A 16150-nucleotide genomic window follows, 5' to 3' on the forward strand; every position below is an offset into this window, starting at 1 on the left:
ATTCTAATCTTGACTCTAATCTCCAGCATCTGCAGTACCCACTTCTGCAGACTCTGGAATTATATATGCATTGTTCTGTGTGATTGTTATAAATACATACTTGTGCATGACAGAGGGAAAACGTCTCACTTTGGAGCATTCTGAAGCATTCAGAGCAGTTGCTTGTAGAACAGTTAACCTCTTGACGTCGATTCATCATCATTCCTGTCTCTGTGCTGGCCACAGTCCAGTCTTGAATGAAGGTCAATGGATCGTCATCTTTTTGAAGAACTGTGCCATTTTTCAAGGTTAGGTCATTTATTAGGTTTCCATCACAGTAACCTGTATATATAATAAGGACATTTGTAGACATAATCTTGTCAAGTCAATGAATTATACTTTTTCAAGGGCTGGTGGATTGGGGATGTTGCATGTAGATAAGTAGAGTTGAGACTGTAACCAGATCAGCCATAATGTTATTGACTGACAGAGCAGACCCGAATAGTAGAATGGACTAATCCCATTTAAGTCTGATGTTCCTAAATTTGTGTTGTCAAGCATCAGAAAGGAAAGAGTAGACTGATTATGCCTAGGGTATTCAGAGACAGGTATCACTTATATTTTAAGAAGATGTTGAGTTGTATTTAAATTTAATAAATTTGCTGAGATTTCACATAATACCAAATGAGATGTAAATTATTATAAAAGCAAAATATTGTAGATGCTGGAAATGTGAAACAAACAGAAAATAGGAGAAAAACTCAGCAGCTGAAAAATGTGTTGCTGGAAAAGCGCAGCAGGTCAGGCAGCATCCAAGGAACAGGAGAATTGACGTTTCGGGCATAAGCCCTTCTTCAGGAATGAAGGCTTATGCCCGAAATGTCGATTCTCCTGCTCCTTGGATGCTGCCTGACCTGCTGCGCTTTTTCAGCAACACATTTTTCAGCTCTGATCTCCAGCATCTGCAGTCCTCACTTTCTCCTAGAAAAACTCAGCAGGTCTGGCAAAATCTGTGGAGAGAAAAACAGAATTAACGTTTCAAGTCCTGTATGACTTCTTCAGAGAAGAACAGTAGGAGTAATGCCAGACTCAAAACATGAGCTCTGTTTCTCCTACCACAGATGCTGCCAAACCCATTGAGTTTGTCCAGATGTAAATTAATTCTGTTTTAAGACATCACTATTTTATTTAATACCTAGCCTCTTTTTATCTCTAAAATTTTGATGATACCATTTACAGCATTTATTGCATTACGACTCATAGAGGTTACATTTCAAGAAATCATGTAAAATAAAAATCTGTAACCAAACAAAATAGCTGAAATTAGGAATTATGTTATAAATGACCAAATTGGCCAATTAAGAACAACTACATTGCAAAGGCATTCAACTCAGTCAGTATCACATTTAATCACTCAGTTTTAATTTGGACATTATTCATTAACTAGCAAAAAGCATCAAATGCCATTCCTAGCATTTATATCCATTTGAGTTGTCACTCTTAAATTTTCCACATTTTATGAGTTGCTGCTAAAAATAACCCATATTCCATAATGTCCCTACATAGACAATATATCAAGCAACAACACATGAAAAACATTATGCAATGACCTTTAAAGAAAACATTCCCCACACTCCTGACTGAAATATAAATAATGTCACATCAATAACACACTAATACCACAAGAAAGCTTACTGCAGAAAATAAAATGGTGAAAGGGTAATGTATTATGCTACCAATTAGAAGATTGGGAGAAAATAGACAATATGTATAAATGGATCTTCTTCTGTTTGGCAGGATGTGGTGAGCAGACCAAAGTTATAGCAGCTAAATTTGCAGACAACACAAAGGTAGACAGGAAAGTATGACTTCAAGAAGACATAAGGAATTTGAAGAAGAATATAGACAGGTTGAGTGAGTGGGCAAAAAATCTGGCTTGTGGAGAAGGATGTGGGAAAATGTGAAGCTGTTCATTTTGACAAGGAGAATGGAAAAGTAGAGTATTAAATAAATGGACAACAACTGCAGAAATCAGAGGGGCAGCGGGATTTATTGTTCTATGGCATGAGTCACAACAGTACACAATCAAGGCAACTATTGAAATGATACTTATTTTCTTATGAGAGGAACTGAACATAAAAGTAAAAAGTCAACTTTCAGTTATAAAGAGCATTGACAAGAGCACATCTTAAATCATACAATGCCTACAGTGTGGAAGCAGGCCATTTGGCCCATTAAGTCCACATTGACCCTCTGAATATCTCCCTGCAGTTGTTGTTTCTTTATATATGAAGGATGTAAATGTGTTGGAAGTAGATCAGAACAGTTTTACTAAATTAATAATTGGACTGAGTGGGATGCCTTATGAGAACTGGTTGGTCAGGCTGGGCTTTTTTCCATTGGAGTTTAAAAAGTATAACTGGATTGATGTTAATAAGACCATGAATAGTCTTGGCAAGATGAATGTAGAAAGGATATTTCCAAGACATCCAATGACATTTGTCTTCCTGGCTTTCTGCATTAAACAGCATTGGGAATCGTTCCTTCCAGTGGAAGCCTAATTGGTTTCAGCCACCTTGGAGTTCCAGGGAATGTTTAAGGAGTGTTGCCACCAGCTCTCTAGCTGATGGACAGGCCCATCATTGTGGTCATTAAATTAGCCTATTGCTCCCTCAGATTTCCACATGGAGCCACCTGCTGCCGATTACTGTTTCCACCTACCAACCTTGACTTGAATGAGATCAGTTAAGACTCCAGCACAACTCATCCAAATCAAGTGCCAAACTTGAAATCAGACAAATTGCCAAGCCCTGACAACCCAAATGCACCACCCATCTCGGGGCTGACACACCTCTCCCCACCTGCTATTGGACCTATCGTATTGCAGTTTGCAACAAAATGTCTTTTCTCTGTTTAGCATGAAAACATTTTGCAAATACATTTGCACATAAAACAACCAATGTTTACGTACCGCAGAGCCCCATAGTAGCTAGATTTTTATTGGGTGTGCCTGTGTCAATAACCATAATCCCTGTATTGTGAAACCATTGTATGCGTATACCAGCTGGAGTCACGATTGTGTACATACTCCCAGTATCAATGATTTCAAAGTCAAACCTTCGGAATGGAGTGTAGCCAAACCTTGAATTAATGCTCAGCTGAAGGGATATGAATAGAAAAATGATTTATGTACAATTATTTGACAATGAAAAATCAAACACGTAATCAAAAGTCTTTAAATGTGGTTGAATTGACTGGAAATCACACCCATTGTAATAGTTGTTCAATCAGGATGTGGATGTCGCTCGATCAGTTCTACAAAACAAAGTATCCAACGATTAATAGGTTTGCAAAGCTAAATTATGCCTTTTCTCCTCAAATTTCGATATAATGAGCTGATGTAGAATCAATACTTTATCAATGAAAAAGGAAAACATCGATACAGCGAAAATCATTTCTCACTTTGTACTTTCAAATAAACCTGTTGGACTGTAACCCGGTGTTGTGTGATTTTTAACTTCCTCTTAAAAGCCAAACTTTGAGCTAAATTTTACCATGGAGTCAGGGTTGGGTTCAGAGTTGGGGGTGATGCAGGGAAATCAAATTATTGCATGCTGTGATGGCTCCCCAGTGTTGTTTTGCCTCCAGATGACTCTCACAGGGGCCAACAAGCAGCTGCCATTGGAATCAGCAAGCTGCTGCACAAAGGCAGACAGACAATTAAGACATCTAGTGCTACACTACAGAGCCATTCTCAGAAGCTGCCAATGTTTTCTTGTGTCAGACAGCCCCCTGCCTTGCTGGGTTTGGAGCCTGGCAGTTATAGTTAGAAGCTGCATTTGTGCTTCCTCGTACTTTTGGCTCACTCAATATAAAAAGATAACAAACCTTGGTCATGACACAAACACACCGATGGCCCTGCTCCAAGTTTAAATTTTCAGCAGGCTTCTGACATCATTCCCATTTTGGGTTACTGGGAAACAAAGGCTACTTCCTCCAATATGGATCGTGACACCTCTATTTTAAGAAATCCACAGACTGAGTCAGTACAGAGATATAATGTTATACATGCTACCGACAGGACCTCCTTAAGATTTGATCTGAATACTTGGGCCACTCTAGCAGAGTCTGGAAGCATGTAGCAGAAAAGATGGACTACATCATTAGAGCAAGCTGTGCCCTTCACAACTGGAGGAAACAAAGGGAGAGTATCCTGAATGCAGAGAAAAATCAGGAATTCACAGAAATCTTCTGAGGATGATGATCAGGATATTGACTGGGAGGCATATTGAAGACAGCATGGTAGAATCATGCATCACTGAGCCTCTTTGGTAACCAAGCTGCACTACAGTGTGAGAGCCAGTTCCTGTCTTGTAGCACCTGATGAGGCGTGCAGACATTTTAAATACAGTACCAGCAGTAGTGAACACTTCTGCCTCTCCCACTAAATGATCCCATGAGTTGGGGACAAAAGAGCATGGATGAAAAGGTGGTTGAGAGTCAAGGATTGTGTGAGAAAAGCCACTGTGAGCCATTGTGAACAAAACACCACTTCACTTGACAAAACGCTAACTGAAAAAGGGAAAATTCAGTACAATGCCCTTGCATTGGACAGAATGTGGAGGGGATCTTCCAGAATGATATCAATAAGGTTGGTGAATTGCAGAGATATAATAGATTTGGATGTGCTCTTCAAACCAGACAAGGTTAAGGAAGATTTAATGGACATGTTCAAGATTGCAAGCGGTTTTAATAGAGACATGGTGAGAAACTATTGTTACTGCTAAGGAAGTCTGTAACAAAAAGTTCCTGGGAGCAATAGGGAGCATTCTTTTTGTATTGTGAGCTAACATCTGGTGTGTCCAACCTGAGAGGGGATTAGAAGTTGATTTCATAATCATTTTCAGAAAACAATTGAATAATATACTTGAGAAGGAGATATTTACAAGACAGCAGACGATTTTATTTTATTCCTTCACAGGATGTCAGTGTTGCTGATTAGGCCATCATTCATTGTCCATCATTCATTGCCCTTGACTAGGTGGGGCAAGTTATCTTCTTGAAATGGCACAGTCTACTGAGGATATGTATGCCCACAGTGCTGCTAGGAAGGAACTTCTAGGAATTTTACCAGCAAGAGAAAAAGAAGGACAATATAGTTTCAAGTCAGGATGGTGTGTGACTTAGAGAGGAATTTGCAGACGATAGTGCTCCCATGTCCTCCTCAGTGGTGGAGACCACATGTTTGAAAGCTGCTGCAGTGCCTCTTGTAGATAGTGTACACACTTATGCCTCTGTGTTCATGTTCATAGAATCCCTACAGTTTGGAAACAGGTCCTTTGGCTAAACAAGTCCACACTGACCCTCTGAAGAGTATCCCATTCAGACCCATTACACTACCTTATTACTCTGCATTTTCCCCTGAGTAAAGTACATGACCTCCACATCCCTGAACACTATGGGCAATTTAGCATGGCCAATTCACCTGACCTGCACGTCTTTGGATTGTGGGAGGAAACTGGAGCACACGGAGGAAACCCATGCAGACACGGGGAGAATGTGCAAACTCCACATAGACAATCGCCCGAGGCTGGAATCAAACCCGGGTTCCTGGTGCTGTGAGGCAGCATTGCTAAACACTGAGCCACCATGCAGCCCACAGGGTTGGATGGGTTGAAGACTTAAAGTGTTAAATTAGGTGCTAATCAAGTGGTATTATTTGTCCTGGATGACAGAAGCATCAAGTGGTTTGGTGGAACCGTGTCCATGTTGGTATGTGGAGAGTATTCCATCACAGTCCTGACCTGTGCATTGTAATGTTGGACAGACTTTGGGGGCAGTGGTTAGAAGGTATACTATGCGTTACAGAATTCTTAACTTCTAACATTCTTTTGTTCCCACAGTATTTTTATAGCTAGTCCAGTTTAGTCCTGGTTAATGGTAATCCCAGGATGTTGATCATGGAGGATTTTGTGATGTTAAGATTCTCCCTTATTGGAAATGGTCATTGTCTTGGACTCATGGATGTTGACCTGGTCTTGCTGCATTTGCTGCTTCAGAATGGGCAGAATTGGATCGTTCTTTAAAATACTGACATAGACACCAGGATTCAAATGACTTTTTTCAAGGCTATATGATTCTTGTATCCTACCATTGCATTGCATAGCATCTTAAAGCTCCATAATCATTAGGACATTGATATTTTGCCATTTTAACAAATGGACTCAACTTTAGCAGTAACAGTTTCTGGAGCATTGTTGCAAACAGTTACTCTTCTCAAAATAAAAGTACATTTCACACATACGGAATCCCCATGGATCTGTTTGGCTACTGTTATTATTTCAACAAAAACAAGACATTTCCAAATAATTTGTTATAAGTTTCCCCTTTAAAATAAGCAAACAAAACATGCAATCTGCAAAAGAGAAAAAAAACCTAGTTTTAATCTGTGCATAATTGCATCGTCTCCATATCCTGGGCTTAAATTACAAAATAATGTGAAATGGCACATGGCATTTTGGGTATTGAACATTTCTTGATGAACAAACTGCACCCCTTATTGTAAAAATAGCCGTTATTTGAAAATTTATTGATGGTACTGTGCACATGTATAATTCCTTTTGGGACATCTGTTTAATTATGCACATCACATTGATACAATTAATTTGTCAAAACCTCTGTTCTTCAATATATTATTGAAGATTATCATGTTTTTGACCATGTATCCATTGTAAATAACATTTCATGATTTATTATATTAATTTCTGCAGAGAAACATTTCAAGCATCAATTAAGTTCCAATATATTTATTTTAATATTTTAATATTTTTAATATACAGGAATCCAAAATATTCGTAGATCGAAGTATTGCATATGATCACTGATGAAGCTCATGAACTGCAGCATGATGATTATTTGTATTTATTGTAAAGAATATGCTGCAATCTTTAATAAGAGTTATTAGAAACATGCACTTAGTTATAAGTTAGAAATCAACCTACCTTTCTCAACTGCCTGTCAATAATGATGTGGTTTGATCCATGAGTTATGTTAAGCTTTGTCAGACATAGAAAGCTGGAGTTCACATACGACTGGATCATTGTAGTCTGATTAGAGAGAAACATGTTGATTAAGCAGTCAGTCTTTAATTTGGAAATAAATCAGTATAGTACGTAGTGCAAAACAATTTTAATAACCCTTTAATTATAACTCTTTACGTTAGAATAAAGTAACTACTCTTGTAAAGAGGCGAAGTCACCATTGGCCAATTTGACCATAGGGCTACTTTCTCATTAAAGAAGGATGACCTAGTGGTGGTTTAACCTGAGAGTCATACACCTCAGGTGAGGAAAGAAATTGAGAAGGAAAGTCCTTCAGGGTAACCTTAACTAATGAGGCATCATGCTGTTTCACAAACCAGGCATCCTGCCAATTCAGCTTTCCAACTCCACTCCATTATATGATCACTGTGAGAATATTTTCACTCTGCGAAGCAGGACTCTGGATAAAGATGAATTTCAAACTACACACTCCATATTTTTCTCCACATATTCACAAACCTTAATAAAATGTTTCAAGGTTCAAATGCTAAGGGCTGGACCAAGCTTTGAGTATGATGTGATGTAGTAAAATATCAGCCCACATTATTGCTTTAATTTATCATGAATGCTCAAACTACGAATTTCTGACTCAGAAACAAGAGGGTTTCCTGTTAATAGGAGGGCTGGCCCGTTTGATTTGCAGACAATGATGAAAATTATTGATTTTTCTCATGAACTGGGCCTGCTCCAGAGTACCAGATGCATAAGTACCAGATGCATAAGGATGAATAAGTCCTTATTAGTTGTCAGCATTGCTGAAGGATTGAGCAAAACCTAAGGACATTTACAGTCAAAAATATTCAAAGCTATTGCAAACATATTTAAAAATGCAAGCTTAAATATAAATATTTATTCTTTGCAGAGGGACTATCTTTGCAAGGTTTTGAATGCTATCATGCATATGAGTACTTTTTTCACAGTCTACAGATGGAGGGCTCCAACATGCATTACTTTAGCAGCCCATCAAATGGAGCAGCATCGTGTACTACACTAAACAATATTTAGATTACACTGCACAGAGGAGGAACCCGGGTGAAGTGTTTGCTCAACAGCATTCCTGAGTTAATTGAGCCAACCAGGTACTGGAATATTTGAACATGCTTTAGAAACATTTTAAGAAACAGTGTGGTATAGAACAGGATACCATTGAATAATGCTGAAATAAAAACCTAAAGAAATTTAATAAGGTATCACTAATATTTCCAAACACATGAAAAATCTGTAACAAGTTGCTCTGTCATAATCATTCCTTCAAAGCTTTTTACTCATATATGATGTAAGGGCTTGTCAAATGCAATACAGGCAGGATAGAATAGAAATAGTTTATGTTAGCAGGATGCCTGATCCATACTGAAACCAATAGTTATGTGATAAATGAATTTGAACCAAGCAACAGGAAATTAAAACAAAAGAATTGCAGCTTATCCAATTAGAATTCACATCCTTTTTGCAATAATGACACTGCAGTTACCAGTTCAGAAAGGTCAAATGCAGTTTTACTTAGATCCCAAGTGTGCACAATGGTTTGGGTGAAATGTCACCATCTCAAACTAGTATTAAGCTTTGTTATCTGTCAAACTAGGATTGCCCTGCCCACTAGTGCACTACGTATGGGGTTAACTGGAATTGAACAGAAGGAAGCCCAGCTCCCAGTCATATTTTTGCTCAATAATGTATCCAAGCCATTTGATTTGTAAGCAAGTGGAAGCTTGTCACAAACTACAAACACATGCCAGTCTGTAAGAAGCTGAACGGATAGTCTGGCAGTGTGATTGTGACATCTTTTGAATGACTGATTGCAAACATTCATGTTAGAGAGGACGTAGCTCAGGCGTAAACTCCTTGAGTCAATCCTTCAGGCACAGCTCTTCCACCTGCAGCAGCTTTTTTTGGAATGGTAAATATGTTGTATTGTAGTATTAGTGATAAGGTTCAACTTCTATCATCTAAGTTTTAATACCTGGGATCATTCATGGACTAAAATGAATTTTTAAAAAAGGATCAAAACTGACTTGAGATGGCCACTGTGATCACTTTGCTAGGTTGAGCCAGGTTTCATGAAACCATCAATAAACAAGATCCAACCTGAACTGAAATTGAACTAACAAAATAACTAAAACCAGTCACTCAAATCGGTGTCTCCTGTTTTATTTACACATATCTGCTAGCTACACATATTGGGATAAAAGACTTGCTTACAGATTGTCCACTTTGGAAAAGAAACGAAAGCCAGATATGGAAATACACAAATGAACTACATTTCAAGCAACAGTTTTGAGGTAAAACAGAGAGAAGAATATAAAAATTTATAACAGTAGAACTGAAAGGCTTGTTCTCTTTCCCGATTTCTCTCAGTCTCTCTCAAAGGACAACTTCCAGTCATAAATAAAATCTTGGAGAAATACTCATTCATTGAGAATTCAAACGATATCCTTAAATATTGTTATTGCTGAGGCTATAAATCATACCATATTTTATTACTTTTTTGGGAGTTCATAAGTAATAAAATTCTTTTCTTTCACATGTGAGTTTTTAATTGTGTTCCAATTTGGTTCTGGTCAAATGGCAAGCTCAGCTTTAATTGATGCGTGATATAACTGTATGCTAAAAATAATGAAAAAAATCTTTGTTGCAGCTGACAAAGGGTGGGAGTTAAAATGAGAAGTACTCGTCTATCTCTCCTGATCTGGTTATAACAGTTGCCTATGGGAATCTGCCACCTATTTTAGGCCTTACTAAGAGGGACATCAGGAACAAAAGCAGGGAGATGATGTTGAAATTGTGCAGCAGACCAGTTCAGCCTTAGCTGGAATGTGCTACACTTTAGGAAAGATGTGAAGGCATTTGCAAGAACGTAAGAGGGAGTTATGAGAATGGTTCCAAGTATGAGAAACATTAGTTATGAACATCAAATGTCTGTTTGGAGAATGTTGAAAAGAAAGTAAATGCAGGTATTCAAAACCATGAGGGGTCTGGCCACACTACCTGGAAGGAAAAAAAAACTGTTCTCACTCATGAAAGAAGTGATAGCATAGGGGTACAGACTTAAAGTAACTATCAACAAAACCAAAAGTGATATGGTAAAAAGACTTTTTTCATGCACAAAGCAGTTAGTGTCTGGAATGTCATGTCTGAAAGGTTCAATCAAGGCATTTAAAGAGAGTTTGACTGTTACTTGTGAAGGAGTAATGTGCAGAATTAGATGGCAATGGCATCAAGTAAAATATTCATTTCAGGAAACAGTGCAAATGCAACTGGCCAAATGGTTCTATTCTGCACTCAGATAATTTTGTGATTGATAGTGTATCTTGAATATGTTTTGCAAATATGTCACATTTCATGATTCACATATTTTAGGAGTATACGTTAGTACGAGGTTTGAAATTTTCAAATGTAAAACCCTTGTGGGAGTCTGGTAAACAAATCCAAGCTGGTTAAGATGTACTAGCCTGTGTTCATTTAAGAAGGTCAGAATTGGAAGTGGCAAAACACAAAGCAGAGATGGGAAATCAACCAGTTTATGAAACTTGACTTAAACAAAACTAGCCCGAAGGTATGATATTCATTCAGGGATGGGTTCTAAGTTAAGTCAGGCTTCCCTCTAAGCTGTCCTGCTCCAAGTTTCCATGCCACACTGTTCTGTGTGCCAAAACAGTGACTTTATTTTTCGGACATGCACAAACCTCCAAAGTCCATGAGCCAAAGAAGAAATTAGACATACTATTGCTTCAGCCCCACTGAGCATCCAAAGACATCCCAACCTATCCCTGTAACCCTGCATTTCCAATGGCTAATTTACCTAACCTGCACATTCATGGACACTATGAATATTTTAACATGGTCAATCCACCTAACCTGCACATTCATGGACACTATGAGCATTTTAACATGGTCAATCCTCCTAACCTGCACATTTTTTGGACTGAGAGTGTAAAAAAGTAAACCCAGAGGAAACCCACACAGACATGGGAGAACGTGCAAGCTCCAAACAGGCAGTCGCCCAAGGCTGGAATTGAACCAGAGTCCCTAGTGCTATGAGGTAGCAGTGCTAACCACTGAGCCACTGCAATAATACAATAAAATTTAGACAGAGAAGGAAAATGCAATGGGTTTTCTCTGCAATTTGAGCTGGTGTGTAGCTTATAGGTTGCTAACAGCCTGTGGTTGCTCCTGATCCTCAGCATCTTAGCAGGGAAACAGCTCAAAATTCAGCCCTCAGTTTACCAACAGAGACAACTTTTATAGATTATCATTGTGGGTCAGCTGAATGTCAAAGACTTAGGATCTTATATTGCAAGTCATTTGACTTCTCCTTTCAAGCTGTGATGAAAGTTGAGATTGGAAGTGAAACTGTAGTAAATCACTGTTTATAAAATGGTCGTATTGAACTTGAATTATAAAATGTATCAAATACCCAGCCAAATTCAAAGAGGAAGGATGTAGTAGCAAAAAAAAATTAAGCAAAATCTGAACCATGTTCAATAAAGTAGGAATTGTGTGAATGGATATGACTTAATTTAAAAACTTCACATATTTTTCTCATGACACCAAACATCCTGGCTTTTTCCATAAATATTGTTAATAGATGCACTATAATAATCAGGACCCCCTTCCAACTGCTGTTATACTATAGCTATGTAGCAAAGACATTCAATAACATGCGATTAAGACCTAATTTGTGCAGTGAACCAGGTGTTCCCGATAAGTAAACACATAATTAATGAAACGATGAGTGGATTGGTTTGGTTGAATCTGATTAGATACATGATGTGAGGACATGATTAAACTTGACCCTCATTTTAAAAGAAACACTGCTTCAATCCAACTAAGAAAAGTTTTTGACCCACTGTGTATTGAAGCTTTGCCTGTAACATTAGCCTTCATTTGAGGTGTTCCCTCATCAGGAACAGTAGAAATTCCAACAATGTGTAAATCATTATACCGAGTTTATGCGGAATATGATGTCATTTTGACTACACCAAGGCAAACTAAGTAATGTAGTTGCAAATTCACAAGTTTATTTATGTTTGTCTCATTTACTTAACTCCTATAGCTTCACTTGCATAGCCTCAAATACTGTGAAACTGAAAGTAAGTGGTTTAGTTTTGGATTTCTTCAATGCAAGAGACCAATAGCCCAGTCAGGTCTCCCTCAAAATGGTTTCTCTCTGACGAGATGCTCCTCTAAGCCTCTCTCTTTAACACAATTTTGAAAAAAACGGATGTCCAAATGTTTCTTTTGGCTTGGGGTCAATTGTAGAAGGTCACTTAAAAGAGTAAGCACTTAGGTGATAGATATCTTCTACCATTACGTCCTTTGGGTTTTAACAAGAGAGTCCATCATTATATACGCATAGAGGCTCCATCCTTACTGGAGTCATCAGCCATTCATTTTAATGGGTACTATTGGTCACCAGCCATCCAAAGCTTCTATGTCTTTGGTATCTAGGCATGTCTAAGATTGTGGCTGCTTCCTAACCATAATGTGGACAGTCATGCACCCTATTGTATGATTGTGATCATACACACGTGCACATTTATTGAGTGCATCCTTTTCAGTGTATGAATGCCCCTGGCTTTTATCGTTACATTGGTACAATCAATTACCATTATACCTGCTGATAACCAGTGACGGATACACAGAGGCTCTGGCTCTGTCCACTTGACTTGTGTTGTCAGATATAAAAACCCATATACTGACAGGCACACCCAAACACGGCATCAGTGAATTTCTTAATTTAGTGAAGTGTTGCAGGCCCCACTGATATCTCCAGGTTGCCTGGAATGTTTCCAAGGCAAAGAAGCTCAATGTCATTGTTACTTGTAAGGCTAGAAGCATTGGCTCACCACCTGTACAACTCAAGGCTCTCTCAATCAAAGACATCACAGAGGGATGTGACAGTCTCTCTCGAGAGGCAAAGCCTTCAGCACTCCATCATCTACAGGTAAGACATTCTGATCCTGTAGACATATTTGAGGCCTTTGCCTACCCATTGCTGCCACTTCACAGCCCTTTCTTTCTTCAGGAGGTTTCCAAGCTTCCTGTACCTCATGGCACACCTGCCTCTCTTTCTCCCCCTCATTGGAGGTGGCACCTTTAACAAAATGTACAAACTCCAGCACCAAAATGTGTACTGCTCAATCATGATGAGAGCCAATAATTTCAGCTCCTACCCAAAGGAATTGATGCAATGAAAATGCTATGAAAAGTAAAATGTCACACACTGCCTAAGTCTCAGCAGACTCTTCCACCAAAGTTAGACATGATCACACTTTCAGCTTTTATCTCTGCTTTTTCAACAGTTACTGTCAATGAAAGTACAAATCCCACCAGTTATGTCTCTTCTGTACCCAATGCACTATGGCGTGGGCAATGCTTTATCCCAGTTCATTTGGATTTGAAGGTATCTTAATCACATGTTAATCAGATCTTTTAAAGTGTTTATTGGGTAAGTGGGCTGCTGATCTTGGTGCTTATGACAGTCCGGCAGGATGATGTTAGGTTCACGATATCACTTAATGCATGTTTAGGACTACAGCAATCCAAGTTTTCCAATGTAAAATCATCTCAGAAATGGCTTTAATGTGTTCCAAAGAAGCAGTCAAAAAAGAAAACCCTTTATGGAGATATTAGACATTAAGACACGTGGCCAAAACTTTGATCTCAAGAAACATCTTAAAGGAGAGTCCAGAAGGAATGAAATTCCAGAGAGTAGAGTGTAGGGAGCTGAAAGTATGGCCATGTGCGATAGAACAATTAAAATTGCACACACTGACAACAGCTTTCCACCACTGGAAGTTGAAAATCACTCCTTGCATTTAAACCAAAGATGATTCATTTCTGATTTGTTTACAATGTACAAATCTTTGTTTATAAATGCTGTAAGCCTGCACTACATTCTCACAGTTCAATAGCTGAAATTATACTAAAACTGAAATGGAACTTCCACCTATCCAAACCCAATGGTGGCAGGAAACATTAAAAATAAACTATGGGTTGATTTCTTTCCTAAAGGTTGGAGAAGCAAATACTTACTCCAGGAGACATAACTGTCAATTGCAATGCACCATCTTTTCCATCAACATTTAACCTACAGATAGGAAGTACTAAAGTATATTGAAGTCTCCACAATGCCTGTGCCCTTAATCATTTTTGCTTTTTCAACATATAGTAATAATAGTGTAATAGGTGATTTAAAACCAGAAACTGATTTATATTCTGGAAATAAAATTTGATGATAAATACATGCAATGAGAACAATATGAATAAGCTTTTACAGCAACAGAAAAGCTAACTACTTACAAGCTAACATGTTTGATCTCTCATGTATTCTGACTTTCCATTGAAACTGGTGGAAGAGTAGGGGTAGAACATAGAACATAGAACAATACAGCACAGAACAGGCCCTTCGGCCCACGATGTTGTGCCGAACTTCTATCCTAGATTAAGCACCCATCCATGTACCTATCCAAATGCCGCTTAAAGGTCGCCAATGAATCTGACTCTACCACTCCCTCGGGCAGCGCATTCCATGCCCCCACCACTCTCTGGGTAAAGAACCCACCCCTGACATCTCCCCTATACCTTCCACCCTTCACCTTAAATTTATGTCCCCTTGTAACACTCTGTTGTACCCGGGGAAAAAGTTTCTGACTGTCTACTCTATCTATTCCGCTGATCATCTTATAAACCTCTATCAAGTCACCCCTCATCCTTCGCCGTTCCAACGAGAAAAGGCCGAGAACTCTCAACCTATCCTCGTACGACCTACTCTCCATTCCAGGCAACATCCTGGTAAATCTTCTCTGCACCCTCTCCAAAGCTTCCACATCTTTCCTAAAGTGAGGCGACCAGAACTGCACACAGTACTCCAAATGTGGCCTAACCAAAGTCCTGTACAGCTGCAACATCACCTCACGACTCTTGAATTCAATCCCTCTGCTAATGAACGATAATACTCCATAGGCCTTCTTACAAACTCTATCCACCTGAGTGGCAACCTTCAAAGATCTATGTACATAGACCCCAAGATCCCTCTGTTCCTCCACCTGACCAAGAACCCTACCATTAACCCTGTATTCCGCATTCTTATTTGTTCTTCCAAAATGGACAACCTCACACTTGGCAGGGTTGAACTCCATCTGCCACTCCTCAGCCCAGCTCTGCATCCTATCTAAGTCCCTCTGCAGCCGACAACAGCCCTCCTCACTGTCCACAACTCCACCTATCTTTGTATCATCTGCAAATTTACTGACCCACCCTTCGACTCCCTCCTCTAAGTCATTAATAAAAATTACAAACAGCAGAGGACCCAGAACTGATCCCTGCGGAACTCCACTTGTAACTGGACTCCATGCTGAATATTTACCATCTACCACCACTCTCTGACTTCTACCGGTTAGCCAGTTTTCTATCCAATTGGCCAAATTTCCCTCTATCCCATGCCTCCTGACTTTCCGCATAAGCCTACCATGGGGAACCTTATCAAATGCCTTACTAAAATCCATGTACACTACATCCACTGCTCTACCCTCATCCACATGCTTGGTCACCTCCTCGAAGAATTCAATAAGACTTGTAAGGCAAGACCTACCCTTCACAAATCCGTGCTGGCTGTCCCTAATCAAGCAGTGTCTTTCCAGATACTCGTAAATCCTATCCCTTAGTACCCTTTCCATTACTTTGCCTGCCACAGAAGTAAGACTAACTGGCCTGTAATTCCCGGGGTTATCCCTATTCCCTTTTTGAACAGGGGCACAACATTCGCTACTCTCCAGTCCCCTGGTACCACCCCAGTTGCCAGTGAAGACGAGAAGATCATTGCCAACGGTACTGCAATTTCCTCTCTTGCTTCCCACATAATCCTAGGATATATCCCGTCAGGCCCGGGGGATTTGTCTATCCTCAAGTTGTTCAAAATGTCCAACACATCTTCCTTCCTAACAGGTATCTCTTCTAGCTTATCAGTCCGTTTCACACTCTCCTCTTCAACAATACGGTCCCTCTCGTTCGTAAATACTGAAGAGAAGTACTTGTTCAAGACCTCTCCTATCTCTTCCGACTCAATACAC

General features: G+C 39.2%; 1 protein-coding gene across 1 annotated transcript in view; it reads right to left on the reverse strand.

Moving 5' to 3' along the window:
* otog (otogelin) overlaps positions 1 to 16150 on the reverse strand; it is a 214952-nt gene that overhangs the window by 30040 nt on the left and 168762 nt on the right. Inside the window, exons 37-39 of the mRNA XM_072592880.1 lie at positions 6981 to 7085; positions 2951 to 3137; positions 101 to 321 (exon numbers count right to left, since the gene is read on the reverse strand). Of these exons, the coding sequence (XP_072448981.1) occupies positions 101 to 321; positions 2951 to 3137; positions 6981 to 7085 (513 nt within the window). The remainder of the gene's footprint in view (positions 1 to 100; positions 322 to 2950; positions 3138 to 6980; positions 7086 to 16150) is intronic.

Source organism: Chiloscyllium punctatum, chromosome 22, assembly GCF_047496795.1.
Source record: "Chiloscyllium punctatum isolate Juve2018m chromosome 22, sChiPun1.3, whole genome shotgun sequence".
Lineage (NCBI taxonomy): Eukaryota > Metazoa > Chordata > Chondrichthyes > Orectolobiformes > Hemiscylliidae > Chiloscyllium > Chiloscyllium punctatum.